Below are 26,487 nucleotides of genomic sequence, written 5' to 3'. Positions count from 1 at the left end.
TTTTTTTTTTTTTTTTTTTTTTTTTTTTTTTTTTTTTTTTTTTTTTTTTTTTTTTTTTTTTTTTTTTTTTTTTTTTTTTTTTTTTTTTTTTTTTTTTTTTTTTTTTTTTTTTTTTTTTTTTTTTTTTTTTTTTTTTTTTTTTTTTTTTTTTTTTTTTTTTCTTTTCCTGTGGGTGTTACTGTTGTCTCTGCCTTTGTTAAGAGGTTGACTGGGAATGACTCTGCCTTGGCCTCTGTGCTCATGTTTACCTGTAACCCTGGAAAAGGAGTCGGCAAACAGTAGGCAAAGATAGCACTGATTTATTCCAGGCTGGCTCCTTTCCTTTGGAACAAGCACTTCTGTCTCCCATGAAAGACTCTGTACGTTGGTCAGTTTGGGAACCACAAAGCACATAGTTGATGAAACTAGATCAATACTTGATCAGCTTGCAGCAAGAGCCTTGTGGAATGGAAATTGCATCTCTGTGTGTTTTATAAATACTTGTTTCTCTTCTCTCAAAGATACAATAAAAGAGAGGAAGATTTTCCCACTTTAGACGAATATAATGATTTCCTGGAAGAAATAGAAGAAATTGGTAAGTCTTAATGCTTGCATTTTTGATGTGCTGTGCTCAAGAGACCATAGGCTTTTATCTTCTGACTCAGCTGCCTATGAGAATGTCTAAGTTGAGTTTCTGTAACAGGATTTATCGTAGTATCACATTTTTATCTAATTACTTTTTTCTACACACTTTTAATCATATTTGCTGAACTGTAGGACCTCGTTAAGTAAAACTTTTTATCTGCCCGAGGAAGACCACAATCCAAAGAGGAAGCAGTGCTTTATAACTGGAAAAGAAAGGCTTGCAGGGTGCTGTCAGTGCTACACTGGCAAAGATTAAACAAAGAGAGGCGAAATTGAAATTTTCATTATATGCTTCCATTAGCTTTATCTACCATGACAGAAGCCATATGGTGTCTTTCATCATTTCTGCTTCTGCAAGTACAGTAGTTGAGGCTGCTTTGAAGCTGATGACCTTACATACCACTGTGGTAGCATTTTATGTTGCTGTGCAGAAGGAGAAGGTTTAGGAACAGACGTTGACTTCTTTCTCTTTGGATTAGCTGAAGCAGAACTTTGCCCTTTGGGGAAGGGACAATGTTATCAACAGAGTTTATTTTCTTCTTAGTTAGGGTGACTTGTGATTTATGGTGGACTGATGGATTTTGCTTAGAAAAACAAGGATGTGTTCAAAGGAGTGACTCCTAAATGGTTTGTTTCTTGGTTTTTATGAGCTTCTGAGACTTTTTTTTTTTGACCTGGAGGAAGAAGAGGTGACTTAGAGCATGCAGGAGGGGCAGTCAATGTGATTTGAAGGAAAACATGGAGATGCCACTCCCCTTCGGTTTCTCAAAGGAGCCCTTGCTCCTCTTTGCACTGTGGTGTTTTGTAGAAATGTATCCAATACACTTACTGCTGTGAGTAATGGATCGTGTTTTTGTTGGCATCAGAAGGCTGAGGCTGGAGAGCCAAATCGTGTGGCTGGGAAACACCAGTCGCACTCACACGGGTCCAGATATCTGGAGGAGATGATGTGGGTGTAGTTCTGTTTGTGTATTTTTTTGGATGGTATGGGGGAAGGAGGGACTGAGCAGAAAGTATGGTTGCAGAGGATCCTGGAAGAATCTGTGTGCTCGTGGAAGGGAAAACAACTTCTTATTTATGTAGCATTAAATGGAGTTTCCCCACTTACTGCTGTTGCAGTTTTCAGCATCTGCAGCAAGGGATTCGAAGTCTTGCCTGAAATTGCCTGAACCTCATGAATTTGTGCAGGACATTTTGATCCTTCAGCTCTTGGGATTAGATGGTTTCATTTCAAATGGTTCCAAAGTCTGCACTGGGAACTTGGTTTAGAAGCAGCAGAAATCCGCGAATGGTCTTGGTAACCTTGTGAAAAAGAGTGAGCTTGCAATAATTTTATTGGCCCTATAAATGCATAATGAAGAAGCTTGATAGAGTCATTAGGAATTGGAGTTGTTTGCCTGAGAGGGACACCTAAAATACTAAAAGGAATAGGAAGTCTGATTGCCTCTTAGTTCCTTCATGCAGCAACCAGGGCAATGAGAGGAAAAAAGGGGTGAAGTCAGAAGGCTCTTAGTTTTCACTGTCACAGGGTTCATTTGTGATCTACTGACTCCAGACATATCCCAGAGGACAGGTTTGACTCAACAACGCTACTTTAGTCAAGAGTTCAAGCCCTGTTCTCTCTCTCTGGTGACAAAACCCATTGCACACATATTGCTCTCCCCAAGCCCTTCCCTGCTGTTCTGCTGGGCAGATTTCTCCACCTGGAAGTTGTCTGGTGTGGCACTGTGACTCCTTCCAATGCCTGTTGAGAATGGCATGACTGAATAATGTGTTAATTTGTGTGTGTGTGTGAAATCCCTGCTAGTTTGTGCACATGAAAAACTGGGCTGCAAGAGGGGAAGGAAAAGATATGGTTGTGCAGGGCAGTTTTACCTCATACAGCAGGTTGAGAGTAGCTGGTGGGGGTTGTTCAAGCTGCCAGGTTGGGAATGTAGGGAGGCAGAGAACTGGATTTCCCCTCTCTCTCCCTGCCCCAAACTTTCAGTTTTTCTGTGGGAGGGTCGAAGTGCAGCTTTACCTTGTTTTCTCTTTGCTGGGAAGTTTTGTTTCTTGAGTTATTGTGGGGGTTCAAAGAAAGTATTTGCTTAGCAGAGGCAGGGTATGCTTCATGTGACCCTGGCACAATTCAGATAGTTTTTCCAAGTATTTTCAACAATTGCACTGTCTTATTCCATTGATGTGATACTTGACCTCACTGGAAACACATTTTCTCCCTTGATATCAGCCGTGTTATACTTACAGACTTTTCCTATTTAAATAGAAGAGTTGGGTGGTACAGCAGAAGCGTGTGTGTGGGAAGGTCAAACAAACATTAGGGTAGTCACCTTTTAAGATTTGTGTTATAAAAAACACATTTTTGAAGTGGTTTAGAATGTAGCCACTAAATAATGCTTTGGGCTAAAATGTGTTATTACAAGGCTTTAAATAAAAACCACATTTTAAAGCAACTTTTTGCCAGGAGAAAAATCAGTTGGACAATTTGAGAACACTGTAAACACAGTTTGTTGTCATTAACACTAGGAATAAAAATAAAGTGAAAGGGTTAAAACCTGCCTTTGGGAAAGGTGTGGACAGCATCTATCTGAATGGGTCAGGTCTGTGCCCATTATGATGAGAGCCACAAGGTTAAACCTTAGAGTGTTGCTACAAGTTGCAGTTTCTGGATATAATGCAGATTTTGCTTGTTATTTCTATAAGGTTTTCTTCTTCCCCAGAGTATCTCTGTGCCCAGTTTTTTTAAAACCCTGTGTGCAAGCTCTCCCGAGCAAGACTCACCTCCCAGCATGTGCCTGGCACTCTTCTCCTGGTACCTGAGTGAGGCCCGCAGGCATTACCACAACACAATTGTTGACAGTAATTGTTGCTTTTTAAAAACATTCAGTATGTTCAGCTTGGAAGGAGGCTGCTGTATCTGTGCCCTTCAGATTCCTGTATCTCCTTACTCCTCCAGGACTTCGTGCAATACCGGCTGCCTCGGGACTTGTCTCGCTCAGAGCAGTCAGTTATCTCACGAGTGATCCTTGGATAGGAAGGGTTTTGGTATCTGTGATCACTTGTGGGTTGTGTTGTTTATTGTTTTGTGGTTTGTTTTTTCCTTCTCTGTGTGTGTGTGTGTGTTCTCGAGGATGGTGTTGCTGGTCCTGACAGAGGCAATTTCCCAACTGGAAACTGGGCAGTTTTATCAAAGAACCATTTCAGTCATCTCGTCTGAACAAAGATTTCACATTGTTCCAGACAAAATGGTCTCTCTTAGTCTGATGGGGCTGAGTGAATTCAGTCATTTATGACTAAGCTAAGGTAATTTTCTGGAAAATTATTGACCTAGTAAAAGACAACTGAGGATAAACAGAGATAATTATTAATACCTAACTAGACTTTTCTGGCTTATCTGTGGGTTTTCTTTTGTTTCTGATAATTATATTGTTATAATCACAGAAATGTTGGTTTGGAAGGGACCTGTTACCGTCTTTTCTCCAGCTCACCCCTCTCCTACCCCTCTTAAAAGTGCAGGGACTAAGGCATCAAAGGCACCAAGAGAAGGTGCCACAGTAGCCTGGGACTCCCTGGGCAGACTGAGGGTGTTGTTGTGTCTCCCTTCATGGTGCTCTGCCCAAGGCAGTTGCTCCTCTACCATTCCCAACCTCTGGCTGGGGTTTTATGAAGATGATCATTAAGGAGTTTTTTGTGGTGGGATGGGAGGAATGTTGTTTATATCAAACTAATGCTAATGATTTTTAATCTGAGACTAAAATGGAGATTTTGATGGACTTAGAGTCCTGCAGTGGAGTGATATTCATTCATACTGCTATGTCTCTGGACAAATTATTGTGCCGTATAATTAAAATTTTTCTCATTTTCTTTTTTTATGGCTGGGAAAATATTTTTCCATTTATTGTGGAATTGCATAATGAATGTTGTTGTTTTGAAAAGCAGTGAAAGTCTCCCTGTAGAGGCTGAATTTCAGAAGTTGGGAGTTTTACCTAAATAGAATGAAATGTTTCAGAAAAAACACAATAGTCTTCCTGTTACACTTCAACAGATGTCTCAAGGCAAGTCATTTTATAAACCAACCAATGTGAGATGGATAAGTAGATAAATAATTGTTGCATACAAAACAGCTTCTGTTTCTTTTCCCTGAAGGGTTTCAGGCCTCTTATATCGGCTTATGCTATATTTCAGCATGGACAAAAATAAGTCTGTCTTCTCTTTGAAACCTTTTCAAACCAGCCATCTGCTTTGCCACTCATATTCAGATCTACACCAATATTTTTTCAGGGTAGGTGTGGCATATGAGTTAGGGATTTTAACCCTTTTCTGGTTCTTCTGGTTTTATAGTTGGGTTTTTTCTGTTGTTGTTGTTGTTGCTGGGCTTTTGAAAAAGCGAAGAATTATATTTAAAATAAATTTCTGGCAAAACTCAAAGCAGACCAAATAAAAAAGTGCTGTTTAGTCCTAGCTATGTGTGAAAGGTAAGATGTTGAGTATTAGCAACTGTGTTCTTTGGTTTGATACTTGTTGGTTCTCAAATGCCAAGGAACTTGTGGAGGGAAGAACGGACAGGACAAAGAAAGAAATAATCTCTTAATTGTTTTTTTGTGGCCTAGTGCCCCTTGCAAAATAGACTCTTCAGCTGTAATTGCAAGGATACAATGGCAAGAGCTTGTTTTCTATGAATATTGATGAAAAGACGTTTGAAGCTCATGAAAGATTTATTAGAAAATATGTTGAAAGATGTTTTGGTGGCCTCTGCTAACCATGCAGTGTCAAAGGGCAGAGTTTGCTATGCTGCTGAGAGCTTATTGTAGGAGGGAAGATGCTTTTTCCATGTATTAAAGGGCAGCTGTTGACACTGATATTGATGTAGAGACGTCCTGGTTGCACTGCTACACTTTCCACTCTTTTTTTTTTGTTACACTTTTTTTACACTGTTTCAACAACTGGTTTTTTACACTCTTTTTTACAACTGTTTCAACCAAATATACCTCTTCAGTATTTTCACTCTTGAAATGTGGGCAAGCTGATGTTGAGGAGCAGATGCTTAGGACCGAGATAACGTTCTTCATCAGTGACTGTACATCAGTGTTCACTGGGACAAATCCTCTCTGGCCTTTGAGGATGCTGGAAGTTTCAGTCTTTGTGATTGCTGGTGTCCTATGATATCCTTGAGTGACAGAGCAGAATCAGATCTGACTGTTGGGAGGGTTGTACCTGTGGTTTGGTTCCAACCACAGCAGAAAAACAGAAGGGGAAATAAATAGTCTTTCACCTTGCTGTGAGCAGAGCAATGGGCTTTTAAGGTGGCTGTGCAGGTGGCTGCTGAAGATTTCTCAAACACTGATGAAGAAATAGATTCCTTACATGGAAATGTTACTTCCTATCAGGTACCAAAATGCTCAATAAATACAGGAAAATGCACCCACTTTTGTAAGTAGTTCCCAATAAAGGCAGGCATGTGCACATGTTTAAAACTTGGTAGCTCTCCCCTGTATGAGTTTTAAGTCTTAAGCTTTTTGTTTTACAGACCAAATTGTGACTGGTGGAACCCATCAAAGATAACTGAGAAAGGGGTGAAAAAACGACCCCCCAGTGTTTCAAGCAGTGGTAGTTGCAAAACAGGGATCATCAGCTTATTGCTGGATTTATTTTTAGAGAAATACTCAAGATGTTCAGGAGCCTAAAGGCAATTTGGCATCTCATCTTGCTCCTCCTCTTGCACCTGAAGGTGGCATCTGGGCATCCTGCTAGCACAGCATGTCTCATATGCTATTTCTTTCTTGTGTCGTCATTGAAGAATTTAGAGAGCTGGTGTGTGGATTTAAGTTGTAGGAAGTGCTGACATTCCCGTGCAGCTGCTGTCACTGCTGAGCCCTGGGCTGATTGTGTGCCAGCATTTTCACATGACAATTCTTCTCTGCCCTAATACTCAAAAATTAAAAGTGCTTGCCGGTTGGGAACTGTAGGCGGGAAATTGGGAGGCCAGATCTCCGTTAAAATACTAAAAATTTAGACTGAAGTGATGTGTTTTACTAAGGAGAGGTTGCTACAACCAGAAAGTGTATGTTTGTCATGATATGAAATAGGAAAATGTTACGTCTTTTGGAGATTAAAAAAAAAAAAACCCTCAGACATTTGGAATGGGTAACTTGCTTCCAAAAGCCAAGGAGCTGGACTTTGAATGCCTTGTTTGGGTCATGGCAGTGCCCAGAGGTTCCACTTGAGATCAAGACCACGGGGATAAATGCTGCATTTAGCTGTAGTATGGAGATACAGCAGGTGATATATAGGAGAAAGGAAACTTTATTCCCTTTTCCTAGTTCTTGCCAGTGGGAGACCTCCAGTATAGAGGCCCAGCGATCTGGAACAGTAGCAAAGTTCAAAAATTGAACTCAGGTGTTGATTTCTAAATTATAAAACCACAAACTCGGCCTCTGTCTCAGATCTTCCTTCTGAAGTGAGGATGCTGGGTGGGGTTGGATAGTTTGGCTGATTCAGGAGCCAGGTTGAACTAAAATGTCAGTCCTCTTGATACTGTTTATTATTTGGAAAAGAGGGGAGAATAAGTACAGCATTTTAGGGTTTTTTTCTTGCTCAAGGTTGGGAATTCCTTCAGCTGTATCTTGCTGAGCCCTTTTTGTTGCTGTTAGAGCAAACTGAATACTTTTGATAACTGTAAAATGATGTGGTGCTCCAGTACTTCTGCACACTTTTATTACTCCCGTGGTACCATCTCTGGCACTTGCCTGACCCCTTTGTTGACACTGCAAAGCATCCAGGGGTGTCCTGGAGTCAGAGCAGGGGAAAAGGTGAAGCCTGTGCCCGGGAAGAGGCACCTTAGGAGCAGGAGTACCCCTTTTGGCTGTACAGCTGTGTGTGTAGAACTGAGCTGTATCCTACAGCTGGAGCATTTCAGACCTTTCCTGCTTTTTCCCAGTCTCCATTTATTCCCTGGCTTTGAATTCTTGGTGTTTCCTTTGCTGCTCTCAGCTGGTTTGCCAGTCGAGGCTGTTCATGGTTTGGTTTGCCTGGAACCCTCCTAATGCACATTTCTACCGTGTTACCTGTGGAGAGGATGAAAGAAGGGGTATAATCTTTCCCAAACCGAGATGTGTGCTGTCCTGATGAGTAACAACAGACTTCATGCTGCTTCCTTCTGTTCCTCTCTAGCGACCTTACTGATACAAATGACTTGGCAGTGGAGCAAGTGCCAGGGATCATTTGACCCTGGTTGCCTAAAAGCCCAGGAAGAGAGAACTGGACTAAAATCTTCCCAGTCCTGTGCTGGTGTTTTCACAAGAAGCTCCTTCCCTTCCTCGGGGTCTGACTGAGCGCAGTCACTGCGCGGTTGTTTGCGTGTGAAGGATTCATCAACAGCAGTGCAAATTTCTTTGCTGCTCTTGACAAAGCTCTTGGAGGCTTTGAGTGGTGTGTGTTGTGAGTGTTCAGTGGCTTTAAGGCCATGGGCATGAGCCCAGCATCCACTCTGGGTGGTGATCACCAAGCAACTTCCCAGCGATAGCAGCTCTCGGTTGGAATTCACTTGACCCTCAACTGAACCAGTGACCTAGAGGTGAAAGGCTCAGGAATTGTATCAAATTACTAATCATCCAAACCATCTACATCTTTCAAGCTGTTGATTATAGATACTGTTCAATTTCTTGGGATATCTCCTGTGCCATGTGTAGATAATTGGGAATGTTGTGCTAAACTGTGGAGCTTGCTCATGATGACATGAGATATACTCTGTCACCATTGGGAGACGTCAAAAGAATGTCAGTTAATCTATTAATCTGGAAGCATCTGTAGATTCCTCCTAATAAAGGTAATTGTACATTGGTGCCTTTTAAATTATCAAACAATGTGAATTTTTTGTGTGTACCTGAAAATTCAAACAATCTCTATAGTCTTTGTGCATTAGATAATTTTATGAAATAGAATGACTTAATTTCTAACTTTGTCTTAATATGTATGTGTTTGGCCTGGTTTAATTTCCCAGGAATCACTGTGTTTTTAGCTGTAACTGCTACTTGAAGAGGTCAATGTTTTATGAATAATTTGATGATTATTCGTGTGTATCATTATCAGTATCACAAAATAGGATGCAAGACTCAAATTTTATTCTCCTACAAATGTGTAAACCTAAAGGAACTCTGCTGGCTTCTGTTGAAGTTTGCAGTGACTTAGCAGATTGTGTCCATCTTTACTGAGCATGTTCAAATAAATCCTGTTACGGCAATGCTTATATCTGGTGCTAGAAGGGATAGAGAACATAAGAGTATTATTTCTTTGCCATAGTCATGCATACTGACCTAATACTTTTGCTTTCTGTCTTTATAATATTTATGTAGTGTTTAACTTGACCAACAATGTGGACTTGGAGAACACCAAAAAGAAAATGGAGCTGTACCAAAAGGATAACAAAGAAGTCATTCAGAAGAATAAGTTAAAACTGGTTAGTTAACTTTTCTCCTCTACAATTTTTACTCATTAGTTGAAGAATTAAAGGATTTGTGAAGTACTTTCTGCGGTGTCTTAAAAACAAAGCTCAAAGCACTATGCAGATTTCTCTTTCTATTTCAGTATTTAGATTGATAGCTGAAATGTAGTTATGCTTTACTTTGGGAAGAGCTTGAAAGGAGGGACAGGCAGTAAAGCCTGTGTCTAATACATCACCACTGCATGTGTGCTGGCAGTGTCGTTGGACAATATCCAGGAGAGATGAAGTTCATTCCTGTACCAGGACAATCGTTCCTTTCTCATCCGAAGGAAAAAAGGAATCCAGACGCAGACATTATGAAGCTCCCAGGAGGGAGTTGTAAAATTGAGGGAAAGCACAGGTCTGGTTTATGCAAAATTCAGAATGAAAGATGTTGAAACAAACATTAGAACTCTTGTTCAAGAGCTGATAACAGTAACGTCAGGAATACTGTATATATGATCTGTATGCAGAACACAGGGTTCTTTGAAGATTCATTCATTAAAATGGGGCTCAGATATCATTTGGTTCTTTAAAATAAACTTGCAAGCATTTATTCCTGTAAGGAAAGTTTAATCTGTTAAATATTTTTTCAGTATAAAAATACACACTGTTATCGGTTCTTGAAGCAAAATGTCTGCCCAGAGTGTGACATAACAAGGTTTTGTGTTTGCATTACAGTTGCACTGAGGACTTGCTTTCAAATCAGTAGGGGTAAAATCCTCACTCCCCTGAAGTGTGTGGCAAAACTCTGAGTGATTTCTTTAGCTCTAGGATTTCACAGGAGGAGATTGGAATCTGAAAAATGTTTGTTTGAACCTCTTCCTTTTAAAGGCAGGGAAATTTCCCTAGGGGTCCATCTCTGATCTGTTATCCCGTCTCTGACACTGTGCAATATCCTACGCTTCAGAGCTTGAAGAGACCTGCCAAAGCTTTGGCTTCACATCTTATTTTACAGTGTAGCTGCAGCCTTGAGGGTCGCTGTGTTAACGGTGTGCTTTGCCTGCAACCCACCTTCCCTTCGTGGGGGTGACTCTCAGGCAGCCCGTGCAGGGGCTGTGTGACCCTGTCAAGCAGCAGCTGTGACACCCTGTGCCCACCAAGCCCCCCAGGACCTCCTGTGTTCTGTACCGTGCAGTCCTGCTGTGCTGGAGGCTGTCTGGTGGCAGCTGGGAGAGCCTGTGTGAGTCCAGACTCACTGGAGATCTGGAGACATTGCCCTTTTATTTCTTTTTCAGTGTTTGAAACATTCAGAGTTTCCTTTTCAACAGTTGAAACACAATAATAGACTTGACACAGTGACTGTTACAAAACCTGCACATATTGCCCATAAATTTAACCCTCTCCTAAAAGTTGAAGGGTTGCTTTCCTTCTCTAGCTCTTCTTGGCAGGTTTTGGAATATCTTCAGCTCCATACATGGTAAAAGGTGTCCAAATACTTTTTTCCTAAACCTCTCCTGACCAGTCGTTGTCCCTTCATTCTTGGACTGATGTCAAGTTTTCTGTCCATTGTAATAGCTTGCTTCTGAGGATTATAGATATTTTCTGTCGCTTACGATGGTTTTGTTATGCTTTGCCTGTTCCAGTTTGAATCTGTGTTTGGGAAGCAGAAGGGACCAGAGTTGAATACAGTATTGCAACCGAGATCTTAATGCCTCTTGTACAGAAACTCTTGTTTTCCACCCCTGCTGGAAAATGCATTGACATGATTCTAAAACTGTTCTTCTCTTGTAGCACTGTTATGTGGAAGGTTCACACTCAGTAGCTGTCAAGCAGTGCATCCTCTTTGGTTTCTACCTCGCAAATTAATGTCCCTAAATCTGTGGCCTTTCAGATTATTTTGATCTCATTTCTCCTACTTTTGTCCTTGTTAGAGTGTCATTCTTGCAAATCAAAATATTAAGTTACTACATAATAATAAGTCATCTCAAGATTTGAATAACTGCTTGTTCTCCTGTCAGTACAAGCCATATTTGTCATCTTTATAGCCAGTTCCAATGACTTTGCTATTTTTGTACTAATCCATCTATTAGATGTGCAAGTTTGATGCAGGACCATGAAGAGAGAAACTTTAAGTAGGCAGGTTAGGAAAAAAAAAACCTGAAGAACTATCTAGGTCCTTGCCATTCTAAGTTGATTTTTATATATAGATATTTAAGTGCACTAGTTATTTTTAAAAAGCCTTGCACTTGGAATGAATGACAGCTTTCCCAAACATGCCTTCTTCCTTAAATACCTGCAGTTCTCCAGTCACAGGGTAACCTGTAACTTCCTACTTTGTCACTAGATATTTAAGTCCACTTGCTGTTTTGTGCAGTCTTGAAATAGTTTTGTCTGTGATGTGAATGTGCACGTTTTCTTAAATATCGTTTCCTGAATGTGATGAAACATTATTACACTTTTTATTTACTTCTTCTTCTTGTCTTCTTAAGGTTACTCCAGGCTTCACTGTCATCTTTTTCTTTAGATATTGGGACTGTATTTAGATTATCTTTAGGCTGGACACAACCCCTGCTGCCTGTTGAACTCGTCTCTCTTCTGGTTTACTGTTCTGCTTGGTCTTCCTTTCAGAAAGAATTTGATCTGACGTGTGATGATTCTTCCATTTTTCTGTAGTGTGGTCTGGTTTAGATTTGTATATCACTTTACTTATTTCTGACTGTAATTTTTCTGGGCTGGTTCTTCAGTCTGGGTCTGTCACCACTTCCCTACAAGTTTTCATCTGTTTCAGTGCAAATTCCGGGCAGCCTTTAGACATAAATGTGGAAGAGCCTTGGAATGTCTTAAAAGACCCTGAGCTCTCCAGTTCTGTTGACTGAACAAACTAAATCCCTTAATTCTCAGAAGCAACCTCAGTTGGGGATTTTTTTTGCTTTGTTTTTTTCCTTTCATTCAGTGCAGAGAGAACCCAGGTGCAGTGGTCACTGGTTGGTGGCCAGTGTTTTACCAGTGCCACTGCTCACTGTGGAATGGAAGCAGCTCCTCTTGGCTTGGTGGCGGGTGACAAGATCTGTCAGCTCTTGCATCCAGGACATGCTGGGACTTACTGGGACCCATTGGCTTGATCTGCCTGGTACAGGGATGTTTTTCAGCATACTGTGGCCAATATCAGGTTGCTGTGCTTTATGAGAGAACTTTATGATTGGAACAAACTTTACTGAGCTCTTGGCTGCAATGATCTTTTCCTGAAACTGCTTCCATCAATAAATTGTCCATTTAAGTTGTATAAAATTTTAATTATCTCTGTGTTTTTACTGCATCTCCCTTCGCTTTAGTCTTTTTGGTGGGGAAGTTTTGGAAAGTGTTTCCTGTATGTTTTTATCTTCTTGCAACAAAACCGATGTTCTTTTCATTCCCTCTTCTCTATAAAATTGTTTTTAATCCTTTTCATTTTCTCCTGTCACTGAGCCCTCTTCTGCTTTTTAATTTCACTGTGATTTTCAAATACAGATTACTTAATAGTTTAAAAGGTTAAAAAAAGACTTGTTAAGAAATAAATCTATAACAAAACTAGTCATTTTTCACTAGTAATGTTTCATTTCGTCTCATGTCACGTGGCTGCAATCCAGGTTATAGAAAAAATTCCTAATTTTCTGAAACTGTGACATTTTTTTACAGTTCATGGTTAAATCTTTTAACTTACAAGCTTCTCTATTAATATTCACATATTTGTAATTTCTTGTTTTTCTTCTACACAGATAAGCACAAAGGGTGCTTTGCACAGATAGTGCAGCTGATGAGGGGGGCGATCAGGAACAGTATTATGGGTTTATATACTGGTCACCCTACTTACATCACTTGGGTTATAAGATGTGTGGGAATAAAGAAGGGTTCCTTTTAGGGTGAATATATAAGAAAACCCCACTGTCATTCCCTAACTTTTAAAGAGTTGGACCCAGACTGCAGAGAGCAGCAACTTAAAAATTGAACTCCACACTGGACAGTAAGAGGAGGTTGAATAATCAGCCACAATCACCTTAAAATTCTCCCTAAAATTTTACTCTAAAAGGTAGAATTTGGCTGTTTTTCTCTTGCGTGGCCTGCCCTGGGTCCTTTGGTAGGCAGGGGAGCTCTGGAGTTGCTGTGAGCCCATTTCTGATTTCCCTTTCAGACACGGGAGCAGGAGGAGCTGGAGGAGGCTCTGGAGGTAGAACGACAGGAAAGCGAACAAAGGAGACTGTTCATACAGAAGGAGGAGCAGCTACAACAGATGATGAAAAGGAAGAATAAACAGGCACTCCTGGATGATCTGGTGAGTAACAAAACCAGAGGCTTTGAGAGCTCAGTAGGAGTACTTTGACATTCATCTCTATCACATGTTAATTCCCCCCAGTTAACCGTCTGCCCCTGTTTCCCTGTCTTGCATGTTTTGTGTTAGTTGTTTTTCATTTCAGTGTTGCAAACAACTCTGGTTTTGTTAAGCTAAGGGCTGGATGAACAGTGCATCTGGGATTCGTAGGCTCACTTGGACCCTCCAACTGTTGGCTTCTTAAGCAGTTCTGAAGACTTGTTGATACTCTGGTGTGTTGAAGCAAAATGTTCATCAGGAGCTGCTTCATGAGCTCAGCCATCCCTGCAGTGGAGATGGTGGAGAGCAAGGGACAGTAACCTCAGGAGTTATTTGAGCGCTGCTCAACCTTTTATGGGTCAGAGCACCTAAATGATTAGCGGTCCCTTTGTATTTAAAAACTACTTAAAGGAAAAGATTTCTTGCCTTGAGTGTGTCATGTTCTCTTACTCCATCCTCTCCTGTGTGAGTTGCTCCTTTTGAAGTGAACAAAACTTGAGTTCATTAGAGGGGTGTACAGGCAACTGGAGAAAAACTCAGGCTACTCCTGGAAATGGTGTTAATCTTGATTGAACTTACTACTGATTCTGCATCTAAAATGCATTGAAGTGTGGCCGTAGAGAGGCTCAATAAATGTGTTATTTAAGCAAGATTCACATCCCAGTATTGTCAGTGCAAGTGTGTGTACAGACATGGACACACACACATTCACGTCCTCCAACACCCATGAGGTGTAACAACACAGTAACACATTTCCTTGGAGGAAAGCAGAAAAAAGAAGTGTGTATCCATACATGCATCCATTCAGCTATGTCAGTGTGGTTTAAAGCTGCTTGGTATGTTTAAATCAGAATTTCTCTTATTTCAGTGCATCTCACACTTATAAAGTGTTCACTCCTGCTTTGTGTTCTCAGTTTTTATTGGAGATGCAGATTCTTTTCTACTTTTCCTGAAAAAGCAGAGTTCCTCTCTGAGCCAGTGCAGAAGGTACTGATGCGAGGAGAGAGAATTGAAGTGTAATTTAGAAGTTTCAGGACCTCTTGAAGAGCTGCCTTGTTTCAAGCTAGGGGTTCTGGCAACCTGTCATTGGTTTTCCTGAAAGGAGCTGGTGTTTCGTTTTTTGTAGACAAAAGCAGAGATGAGCAGAAAGGTTCTCTGAAAATTCCCCAAGTCTGTAAGTTTGCATCCAGCAATCTATTTTCACTTTAAAGGTAAATGGTCTTACAGTCCACACAGTTAGAAACAGTGGATCAATTAATAAAACTTCCACTATGAATTTGAATCTAATTTCTCAGAATACGGATTCTGAACTGGTTTCTGACTTACTTAAATGCTGTTCTAAAACACAGTCTTAACTGACTAGAGACCAGTGGTGATGTGTGTTTGGTTGTTTTATTATTATTTTTTTTAACACAGTAGTAGGTTTTACTGGAAACCTTCACCAGATGGCTTTCAGAAAGAATGGTTATAAATAATCCTTAAAACATGACCAAAATAGGTAGTTTTAACTGTGATTGCATATGTATTGCTATTAAAACATATATTAATATTCTAAAAACAACATAAAGGTGATTTTTAAAGGCTGAGAAAGGAAACTGAGCAGTTTTAAGTTGTGTGTCTGTTTCTGAAGGAGGACTGTCAACTTAAATTTGAGCCAAAACTTGTTTTGTAATACTAAAGCTTTATAAAACCAGCACTGAAGTGTTTGTATAATGACTTATAAAGTCTCTGGAAAACAAGCAGTTGTTAAACAAATAAACATTTCCTATGGTCTCTGAAGTCCCTCTAATGCTGCGCTGCAAATCTGAAAATGAAGCTGATCATAAGTAAACCTTAATTAAGAAATGCAGCAAAAGCCAAGTGAAAGCATTAGTAGTGTAAAGAATCACGTATAAAAAAAAATAATCCTGTATCTGTGGTCACTGGTTCTGTGCTAAACCGACAAGGATTAATTTCTGGCTACAGAGATACCAGTGGCAAACCCACTGACTCGACAGGATTGTGAGTGCAGAGGAAGTTGGGAAGTTGACATTTCACCTGTTGGTTTTGAATCTTCTCCTTTGGATAGATCACCTGGCATGGGCAACCTACAGCCCAGACCTCCTGGGTCTTTGGTAAATTTTTTCTCCAGTATTGTCCTTGCCACTGGACAGCAAGAGAAAATTTAAGATAAATTTTCTTGTGTGTGGTACAGGTTGAGATACTGGGTCTTTCTTCTTCCTTCTTTGATGCTGAAACCCTAAGAAACTGTGAATCTCATAGAATCATAGAAATGCTTGTGTTGGAAGGGTCCTTAAAGCCCATCTCGTTCCACTATCCCAGGTTGCTCAGAGCTCCATCCAACCTGGCCTTGAACACTTCCAGGAATGGGGCAGCCACAGCTTCTGTGGGCAACCTGTGCCAAGGCCTCACCACCCTCACAGTAAAGAATTTCTTCCAATACCTAATCTAAACCTACTCTCTTTCAGTTTAAAGCCATTTCCCCTGTCCTGTCACTCCAGGCCCTTGCAAAAAGTCGCTCCTCATCTCTCTTGTAGGCTCCCTTCAGGTACTGGAAGGCTGCAATTAGGTCACCACAAAACCTTCTCTTTTCTAGGCTGAACTATCCCAGTTCTCTCAGCCTTTCCTCATAGGAGAGGTGCTCCTTCCCTCTAATCATCTTGGTGGTCCAAGTCATTATATGTGTTATTTGTGGTGGTTTTGCGTGGAGTAAAGGTCTCAGTTGTTTGCAAAACTGCTTGAGAATAAATACTGTGCCATTTTCAAAGAGCCTGTATTTTAAGTAGTCCAGAGGCAGGGAAAAAGACACAGAAACGTTTGTTATTTAAAATGTTGTGCAGCAGGCTCTGGTTTGTGGCCAGCCTGGGGAGTGCAGCAACTCTTGCAGAAAGGGCTGGACCTGGGGCCAAGGCTCCATGAACCCATCCTTGGCTGGGGACAGGGAGGGGAAAGCTGGTGTCACTTGGTGGCGAGGTGACCCAGGTATTGTGAAGACTCGAGTTTTGCAGGCCAGTAGAAGAGCAGTTTGGTCCTGTACTTGTTTTGCACTCCAGTACTAAATTAGATTCTGTAGTATCTTCATTTTAAGTGACGTCCTTTACAATAAAACCTCTCACTTTAAAAGCACAACACCACATTATAATTTAACCTTGTAGTCTCGAATGCATTTTATATGTTATTGGAAGATTTAAGGCACTTTATTTGCTGTACAAACTCTTGCACGTGACATGCATACAGAGGATTCTCGATCTACTCTTAGATACCTTGTGTACTGTGGGACTTGCCCTCTCTTCTTCAAGGCAACTCTTCCCAGGCACGAGCAAATGAGATGGCAGCACACGGCAGCGAGGCAGGGACATAGCTTGGAGCCAAGCAAAGAGCAAGGTGCCTTGAAGACATCATATCCACACTCTTTCACCAGAACCTGGTGGGTTTTGGGACCGATCTTTCAGCAATCGTTGCGCACAGCCAGCTTTGTTCGCACCGTGGCACAGTTTGTTTTCCCATACCGAAAATTGCTGCTGTGGGTAAACGCTTACAGCGTTGGAACCTTCACGTGTGTTAATAGTTAACAGAAGGGCTCTGTGCGTATTCAGGAGGACGAACAATCAGGATGTGGTGCCTCGCTGGCACGGTTTGGGTTTCCCACAGTTGTGTAATCTGGTTACCGGGCATTGTGCGAACTCTCGAGAAGTTGGTGCAAAATGGGCTTCCTTGAGTTATTCTGTTAGAAATGCAGCGAATGTTTAAGGAATATGAGAGGACAAAATGAACCAGAGACCTCTTCCCACTCTTCCCTTCTCCCCCAACATATCAGATGTGATGATTAAAAGAATTCAGCGTCCTTAACCTCTGGCAGCTGGCAGCACATGCTGCTGCTGCAGGGTGTTTAGAGATGTACAACTCTTGGAGGAAGCAGACTGTAAACTGTTGCATTTGTGGTCCAAGTTTTCTTCAAGTTGTGTAGAAATTAGATGTCTCTTACTGTCTCTTACTACAACTTAGATTTTTAGCATCTTCCTTCCCCCCTCCCAGTTAATCACAGAAATGTGAGTAGGATCATGTGTGTTAGTTGTATTTGTGATTCTGGAGGAGATCTTGCCATGTGAGGTTTTTCTGCTTTTAACTTGCAATCTACTTGTTAGATAAAGGGAGTGTAACAAAAAATAGAGAGCAAAAAGGACTGGTAAGTGATGTGAAAAGTCAGTGTACAATGTGACAGTTCTTTGGGATCACTTCAGAAGATTTTTCTAGGATACCATGAAAACAGCAAAGCATGTCATGGCATTAAAAATGCCAGCAACTTCTTGCCTTAAACTAAGTAAAAAAAAATCACAGTTCAGTTAATGAAGTTCATTTGGTTTTGTGAGTAACAAGCATGGTTTCATAGTTCAGTGTTTACTTGGTTTTTGCAACAGAAGCGTATGTGATGTTTGAGAGCCTTAGGAATAAAATACTGCACTAGAGCAGTTCAGGAGGAATCCATCTGAACTTCTTCCCTGCTCTCAACTTTATGTCAGTTCTAGCCAGAAATTCTCAAGGATTTCTGCGTGTGTGTGGATAGTTGCATTAGCCTCTTAGAAAATTACTTAACCAATGATTTCCTGACCCACTCAAGAATGCAGTTACATATATGTATGTTAATAATCATTTTGTCCTGAGAGTTTAAGTAGTTCATTTGCTTAAACTATTCATTTTACTACTTTATATATTTCTAAAAATTGGCTGGCTTCCCTAAAAATAAGTTGCTGAAGGAGAAAATAAATATGCTGTTGGTTGCACTTACAATAGTGCCATTGTGCAGAGCAGAGCAAGGATCATTTCCAAACGGCCTCAGGTGAAATCTAATGGGAAACAATTTCAAACTGCTCTGAGTTCATTGGTAGAAAGAATGTGTCTTAGATAAACATCTGATCCAAGTTATACTACTTGGTATTATTCCTTCTCTGATTAAGTTCTAATTTTTTTTTTTTTTAATTTTAATAAATATAGTTGCATTGGCCAGTTGGAATAAGGAGCCTGTTATATTGTCTTTAATGTGGATTCTATAAAAATGGTTGTTTGCAGGTTACTTTGATTTATGGGGTTGCTGCAGCTTTTTCATATTACTGAAAATGATCTTTTTCTGTGACCTGTTTCTTAGAGGATACTTGGCATTATGCTGCTCTCCTAGTGATGGCCTTGCAGACACAGCTTGCAGTTTTGAAGGATATGCAGTGTTAATTAATATTTGTTTTGGTTTAGCATTCAAATTTGTTCCTCATATGTTTACAGGAGAGCTCTGATCTTCCTGCTTCGCTGCTTTTAGCTCAGCATAAGGACAGATCTACTCAGCTAGAAATGCAACTGGAAAAACCCAAACCTGTCAAACCAGTCACATTTTCCACTGGCATCAAAATGGTAAGACCTGCTTGTTTCTTCTTTTCATGCCTTTCAAAAGACCAAGTGTTTCCTCATAAGAAATTCAGAGGTTATTTAAACCTGAGTTGCATATTATGTTAAATACGTTGTTCTCTTCCAATTAAATAAGTAATTAGGAATTAACTGAAGAATTTCATCTAGTTGCAATACTGAGATGACCCACTCTTAAGGTTCATCACAAGTATATGAAACATTTTCATTGCATAATTGTCAAAAAACAAGCTATACCCCTCTCCCTGCAAAGTCGTGGTGTCTTTGAATTATTTTTCTTGTTTGTGTACCAATTCTGGAAATTGAAATTTTGGAAGTTCAAGAATAGACTGCACTTTCTTCAGATTTACTTAAGCACTGGAGCAATCTATGAGTATGGAACTGCCAACCTAGATAATTATGTCAAGGTTAAGGACATTATTTTCGTTGTTATTTGGCTCTAGGAAGTAACAAGTACTCTTGCAAATGTGTCACTGCCGCGGTGGCAGCTGGAGCTCTTGTCAGCATTCCTGTTCTGCACCATGACTTGGTGCACATACACATCAGCCTGTGTGTGTAAATGTAAAGCTGGAGGTGGGAGCCTGAGTTACTGATCTGTTCTGCACCTTACTGGTTTTCTGTTTGGTGTTGTTTTAAATCCCTGCATGTTTTAGACTTTGTATTTCAGAACTGATGGTGGCAAATGATGTCTTGAAAACAGCCAACACTCTCCACCCTTCTCAATACCCGAGGCAGCAAGGCAAAAAACCTTTGCATCAAATTAGTTTCCTATCAGCAATCAATTTATTTTTGCCAGGAATATTTGTGCTGTGTTCATTATCTGCCGAAGTGTTCACAGTGCATTGCAGCTTATTTTTTCAAAAGCAGTGCCAGCTTTTGCAAAGCTGTGTGGATTGTTTTCTTGTTTTCCTGCGGTATAAATTGATCTTCTTCCTATTTCTTTTAAAATCTAGAAATCTGGGGGAGGTTGTTAAGGTTTGTGAGATATTTTCTGTGTGTGCAGGAAAACCAGTAGATAGAAAATGTTTGTTGTTCTGTTTAAATATAGTCCAGTTGAGTGCCAGTACTTTTTCTTGCTCCGGCCTTTCTCCTGGGAAAAGGAAGATAACTTTATGTTACATGATGAGGACAGTAGAAGTATTTTCTACTGCATTTATAAATGAATATTAAATGCAATATATGATAGTGGACATTTTGAGATCTGCAGCCCTAAGTACACTTTATCTGGGAACAATGAATGACTTGGATGAAGAGATCTCTGGCAGCACAACATCTAAATCTTAATGTTTGGAATAATAGGGGATACATCAGTTAACTAATTACTATACCAGTGTTCAGAAAGTGGGAATAGGTGATTAATTTGTTCAATCCCAGAAAACAAAAAAGTGCCTCACCCTGGTTGAGCTTAGTCCTAAATTAGAAACGAACAATTTAACTGTATTTATTTCTATTAATGTTTTTAACAATAAAGTTAAGGATAGGAGTATTTGAAATTGGTGACTACTATTCATGGAAAGTGGATTGCATCAAATAAAAGTTCTACACTGATAAAATTAGAGGTTTTGTTGAGTAAGGTGAATGTGTGCATGTTTTCTGTACAGGGTGCTTGATTTAGTTATTACATGGCACTAATTTTTAGAAGTATAAAGAGATTATATTACACAAAAATAACAATATTGAGATTCTGGACAATAAATCTATAAAGTGGCTTAACTGTAATTTTTAAAGTAGTTGGGAATGTTCTGTGGGTGTTCTGCTAGGACACAGCTCAGTGCTTGGAAGCAGATGTTGAATTGCTGTGGATGATGTGCAAACTGGCAGTTTACAGGGCTGCTTTGACATGCTGGCCTCATTTGAATGAATGTGTTTTAATATGGCAAGATACAAAATTATAAATCGAAGGGTAAATAACAGGCTTTGTGAAGAGGATTCGGATGTTTAGCTAAGCAAGTAAAGCAGTTCGACCCTTTGTCACAGCATGTGTTGGGGGGGACCTTGGGTGTGTGAAAAACCCAGCAATAAATAGGAAAGGACTTGTCCTTCTGAATGCAAGTGTTGGGAAGAGCCGTGGACTGGAGGGTTCTGCTGGCTGCATTTTGAGTGCAAAAATCAGAACACAAAATGGACCAAAGTCCATTCAAAGGCAGAAAGATCTGCTTTCTACTGCGATCTGCCTCTGGTTTGGGGGAAGGTTGAGGTATGACTCAACTTACAGTAAGTACCTCCTTGACGCAGGACGTGCCAAATCTGAGCAGCACAGCTGTAAATGCAGCGAGAACCAGTAACCTTTGTTAAACAAATGGCATCCAAATAGGAACTGAAGGAATGAGTAAGACCTAAAGTTCACAATGTTCCACTGCTTAATTGGCCTCACTGTTGAAACTGAGTCTGGAACGCAACGAAATCTCTGATTCTTGATGTTTTCAGGTTAGGATTGGGGTGTGTCTTGTAAAGTTATTGTAGTCAAATGCAAATTGCTGGGTGCAGAGCAGAGTTAGTTTTGTAACAAGCAACACTGCACGTGATTTGGTGGGGTTGATGATCCGTGATGGTGTCTTCCAGTGACTGTGTAAGGTGAATCCTCACCTGGGTACTCACCTTATTGATAAGTATATTTTTCAGACTGAGTGTGTTTCTAAGAACCTGAGATGCTCAGTCTATTAGTTTTGTGTAGGTGTACACATGGAGTAGGTGGAGCTTTTGTTGTGCTCTTTATAGTTGTTTTCGCTTTGCTGTTTTCTAAGCCATGGGATTTGCACCGCCTGTATTGGTAGGGGTAGCTCTAGGGGAGTACTGGTAACTTCTTAAGAAATATAGTTCTAATTAGTCATAGAATCATAAAATCAACTGGCTTGGAAAAGACCTCTGAGATCATCAAGTCCAACCTTTGATCCAACACTGCTGTGGTTACCAGACCATGGCACTGATGCCACATCCAGTCTCGTCTTAAAAACCTCCCCTGGATGGTGACTCCACGACTTCCCTGGGCAGCCCATTCCAATGTCTGATTACTCTCTCTGTAAAAAATTTCTTCCTAATATCCAACCTAAACCTCCCCTGGTCAAGCTTAATGCTCTGTTTGGCTCAACAGTTCTGCTCATTCAGTATATTTCTGGGAAAAGTCTTGTGCTCACTGTCAGAGTTTCAGCAGCGCACATTGAATGAATCACTACATACATTCTTTCCCTGTGCTTTTAGTTCTTCCTTATAGTTTGGCCACTGACCTTTTCTGGTGGGTGTTTTCTTTAATTTTGTTTCAAAAGAAGGGAATCCAGATAGGGCTAGCTGAGATGGTGTCTGATGGGGAGCTGGTGTTTACACAAAGGCTGTAAAAATGCGCCAGTTGTGGCAATGCGCTGGTTTGGTTTTTTTTTTTTCCGTCTTGAACATGAGTGTTTTTCCTGGGAAGGCCTTGGTCAGAGATGCTCTTCTGCTTGACTGCTAATTGAACATGTTTCTCATTGTCTGAATTAGGAGGCATGTCCATTCTAGTCTCCTGGGCAATGCTCAAGGAAGTTGGCTCGTTTAAGGTGTCATATTAGTGCTGTGAGTTCCTCTGCTTGCAGGGGGAGGAGGGAATGTCTTTCACTTGTAAGCTAAGCAAGAGCATCCCCTATAGCACGAGGCAGACAGTTAGCTCATGGGGACAGGGTCTCCTTCACTATTCCTTTTGTTAAATTCCTTCCTTTTTTTTTTCTCCTTTCAAGTGGAAGCAGGGTTTGTCTCTGTAGTCTACTGTTTAACTTTTTCAGTGAATTATATCTCTTCTATGCACCAAGTTTACCTTTCAAATTGATCAGTTTGATTCACCCCTGTGAGTGAGGGAATGAAGTGCTTCGGAGCTTTCTCCTTTTCATGGTCATCATATTAAGAAATACACTTTAAGCATATCTGAATATTTAAAACAGTCTTATTTAATCTCAAGTCTGTGTAAAGCTACAAAATTAGCAATCAGTTGTTGCAGTAGTGCTAAAAATGCTATTTCCTGTCAGTTCTGGTACTTCAGGTTTTAGTAGCTGTCAGAAAGAGCAAAGGTTGTCAGGAATGAATGATGTTTCCAGTGTTTCTAGGGCTTATCAGGGGGTGCAAAACAAATCTAAAGTCTGGCAAGAGAATCGTTCCTCTGTTTCTTGGTGAATGGAATGACCATTTCTGGTTGGGAGGTAGCTTTAATGTGAAGCTCATTTTGAGGTGTAAAAGAGGTGCTCATACATATTACACACAAAATGGCAGTTTGCAAGTGCAACAGGAATTAATTTTGTTGCAGGAGTTTGGTTTTCTTTTTATGTCTCTGGCACTTACAGGACTGTAGGAACCTTTTTGGTGCTTGCAGAGCTGTGCTTTACATCACCGGTGTGGTTAAAAATGCATAGAAGTGTGGATGGATTTAACTCCTTTTTAATTGGTTGATGTGGGAACATGGAACCTTTTGAGTCTGTGGCCCAACCAGTTCTGTGTTTGTAGAAAATGAGTGCCTTAGGCTTATGCTCTCCCCAGCATGTTTCAGGCTATTCCTTTTGCTTGCAGTTCTATGATGTTCTGTGCTCCCTTCCCCCAGCCTTGCAGGACACTTCACCTCTAGTGATGGTATTTTTGAAGGAGTCTCATGTAGTTAAAAACCCAATTACCTCTAATTGGATTGCCAAAACACTCAGGAAAACAAAATGGATGTCCTCTTGCCTGCTACCACGTGGGAGAGTTTGCCTTTTTGCATTTTGTCCCCGAATACCTCAGAATTGATGTAACACGTCATTGACCTTTCGTTTTCTGCCATCATTTTTGCTTTATTACTTAACAGCAGTGGGAATATTTATTAATAGAAGTATATAGTGCAGAGTGCTGTACATGCTTCGTCATTACCAAGATGGTCTGTGCCCCTGAATCTGCAGTGTAAATAGATGTGTCAGGGAAGGAGGGGAACCAGATGCCCAGAGGGGATGTTCTCGCCCAGGATTAGACGGCAGAGCAGCGGAGGAAGAAGGAATAGGATCCAGCCCTCCTGAATTCCTAACCTCGTGGCTCTTCCGCTGAGCCAGGCTCCATCTCCTGTCAACAGCACCCCTGAATGGCAGCAAATTAAGAGTGAAATATCTGCTCCAGCTACTGCTTCCCTTGTCCAAATCACAGCAGCGGCGTTAAATATAACTTTGTGGGTCTGAATATTGCCCGGATTTATTCCAGTTCTTGTAATTTCGGGTTATTAGCAGCTGAATGCTGGGGAGAGCAGCGTGCAGTCTAGGGCAGTCAGAGCTTGCAGGAGGGAGCGGTCACAGAACCAATATTTCAGAGGAGTGGATTTGTGTCAGACACAGGATGTCTAGGACACCTCAGGAATGCGCCTTACCACTAAGCTGCACATAACAAGTGTCAGGGAATAGATTCCGTGCAGCGTTACACTTGCAGTATTATTCTGATGGGAAATAATATTCTTATTTTACGTTATGTGGGGCTATTTCTTTTAAAACATTGACCTCATCAGTTCAGGTCAAATTAACTGTTCTTTATTATTGCCTTTTCCTGCAATATTGCTTCCTGTGCAAACAATTCCTGAGCGGCTGCTCCTGTTTTTCAGTCTGTTTCTTTTATAGCTTGTGGAGCAATTATCCAAAATCCTGTTCCAAACGCAAAAAAAAGTCTGTCAAAATATCTTTTTAATCAGTTGTGCTCCTTCAGAGTTGCTTAGACATATGCCAGGTACTCTGAGGTAAGTGAGGTGCATGTCACACTGTGGTTTAGGCTACAACTTTTCTGCAGCTCCCACGGGGGCTTTGCCACCCTGTCTGTGTGTCTAGGGACTGTTTCAGCCTTGCTTTGCTAACTCTTGCTGCTCTGGTTTGGTTGGTTTGTTGGTTTTCATGTAGTGTGTTTTGGTGTGTGGGTTATGGTGGTTTGTTTCCTTTCTTTTTTTTTTTTTTTAAAGTGCTTTTAATTTTTGCCTGACGTGAAAAAAATAAATCAGTCAATCAAGCCCTCCTTCACTGTTAGCTCAACTGGTCTATCTTCAGGCCGAAACTCTTCAGATGGAATTGATTTCTTTGAGATCTGTGCCATTTTGAGTTTAACTGGTGTTTTGTTTTTTTTAATCTTCGTTTGGCTCGTGCTACGCACATTTCTCTTTTACAGCTGGGTGGAATATTTTCCTTTTTCTCAGCTCTCGGTGGTTTAGAATCACGGCAAAATCACAGCACTTACATTCAAGGGGAGCTAGCGCATTTGGGTGAATAGATCCTTTTGGAATAGATGTATTTGTTTAGAGAGCATGCATGTGAAGGTAAAATTTCCAGTGGCACTGAGCATTATGTGGGTCTGCACCACGAGGCTGCTGCGTTGCCCTCGCAGTCGTGGTTGTGTGGTGGCTGTGTCCCAGCTCAGTGCTCAGACACGCTGGGCTGGGTGTCCATGCCATGAAACTGAGTTGGGTGTCCATGCCGTGAAACTGAGTTCTGTTGCAGAGGAAAGCCAGATGTCCCAGGCAGAGGGCAGTTCCAGCAGGTCTCTGAATGAAGGTGCTCAGGGAATGAGCATTCCTGCCAGGCAACTTCCCTGGAGTGGAGATTCTTGGGGGTTGTGCGTTCTTGCCCTGTGACAAGTGGGATTCTGCAGTTGCTAAGCACCATTTCCTGATTCTTAGTGAGAGTATATACTGTGTATTGCTTTAGCTTTGGATTTTTGTCATCACTGACAATGCCTTGTTTTTAACAATGAGCACTGCATTGATCTCCTGAGAAGGATGCTATTTCTGAAAAGAAAAAAGGAAAAAGAAACTGTGGCTGCTGGATCTCCACAGTCTTAGATAATACCATGTGTACAGAATCCAAATATATGAACTGAGGGACACCAGAAATGCTGGATGATACAATTCACGTTAGGACTAACACGCTGGATTTAAAAAGTGATCCACAGCCCTGTGATCCACATACTGCTCACTTAAATCTCATAGGTTTATAGGTACATTGCGATTGCAACTTCCGAGTGGCACGTTGGAGAATGATTAGCAATAGTAAATCCGTTTGTCATACTAAGTCCTTAGCCCTCTGTTTAAATAAAGATGTTTTGTTAAGAGTCAAGCACATACATGCAGGACTGTGTGTTAAGTTTTTGAACTCTGGTTTTGAAGTGCATGCCAGATAAACTTTATTTAAGTGATCTGTCATCAGAACGCTTCCTTTGCACTCCAGCCCACGGACTGAAATCGAAAACATTAATTGGGTTCTGGCCTTACTAAATAATTACTGTTATATCAAAGTACATAAACATTCAGCACGTTGTGTTGACTTAATGAATTTTTTTTCCTAATGTAGGGAAGAAGTATTTCTGGAGAAAAAAAAAGGACAAAAGTAAATGATAGTATTTGTTATTCCCCTCACCTCATTTACACAGTGATGGCCTTGGAAAAGAGGAAACTGGATTTTGAAAATGCAGTTCTGTGTCTCCCCATATCTCTCTGCAGGATTTCTGTTTGGAATGCCTTAGGAAAGATGCCATAGCAGAAATTAAGCTGTTTGGTGGACAGACATAATCAGAACTTCTTGACCTCATTCTGTTTTATGGTTGGTCTCTCTTATACTGCTCTGTTAAAATAAATATTTGTTCATTTGCTTTAAGGCTCCTTTACGTGGCTAAAGCAGCACATGTTTATATACACATATTAGTATAAATACAAATCAGGCCCATAAGTTTGCACAGC

At 40.7% G+C, this 26,487-nt stretch overlaps 1 protein-coding gene across 2 annotated transcripts in view; it reads left to right on the top strand.

Annotated features, from left to right (window-relative positions):
• Window positions 1-26,487, top strand: part of MNAT1 (MNAT1, CDK activating kinase assembly factor) — a 122,079-nt gene that overhangs the window by 36,866 nt on the left and 58,726 nt on the right. For both annotated transcript variants that reach the window (XM_027905884.1, XM_027905885.1), the window contains exons 3-6: window positions 501-574; window positions 8,973-9,076; window positions 13,212-13,352; window positions 18,663-18,788. In XM_027905884.1, coding sequence (XP_027761685.1) covers window positions 501-574; window positions 8,973-9,076; window positions 13,212-13,352; window positions 18,663-18,788 — 445 coding nt within the window. The remainder of the gene's footprint in view (window positions 1-500; window positions 575-8,972; window positions 9,077-13,211; window positions 13,353-18,662; window positions 18,789-26,487) is intronic.

This window comes from Empidonax traillii, unplaced genomic scaffold (assembly GCF_003031625.1).
Source record: "Empidonax traillii isolate 1590-97213 ecotype Southwest subspecies unplaced genomic scaffold, ASM303162v1 scaffold1217:size511469, whole genome shotgun sequence".
Lineage (NCBI taxonomy): Eukaryota > Metazoa > Chordata > Aves > Passeriformes > Tyrannidae > Empidonax > Empidonax traillii.
Note: the sequence above shows the minus strand (reverse complement) of the source record. Positions and strands in the feature narration are given on the sequence as shown.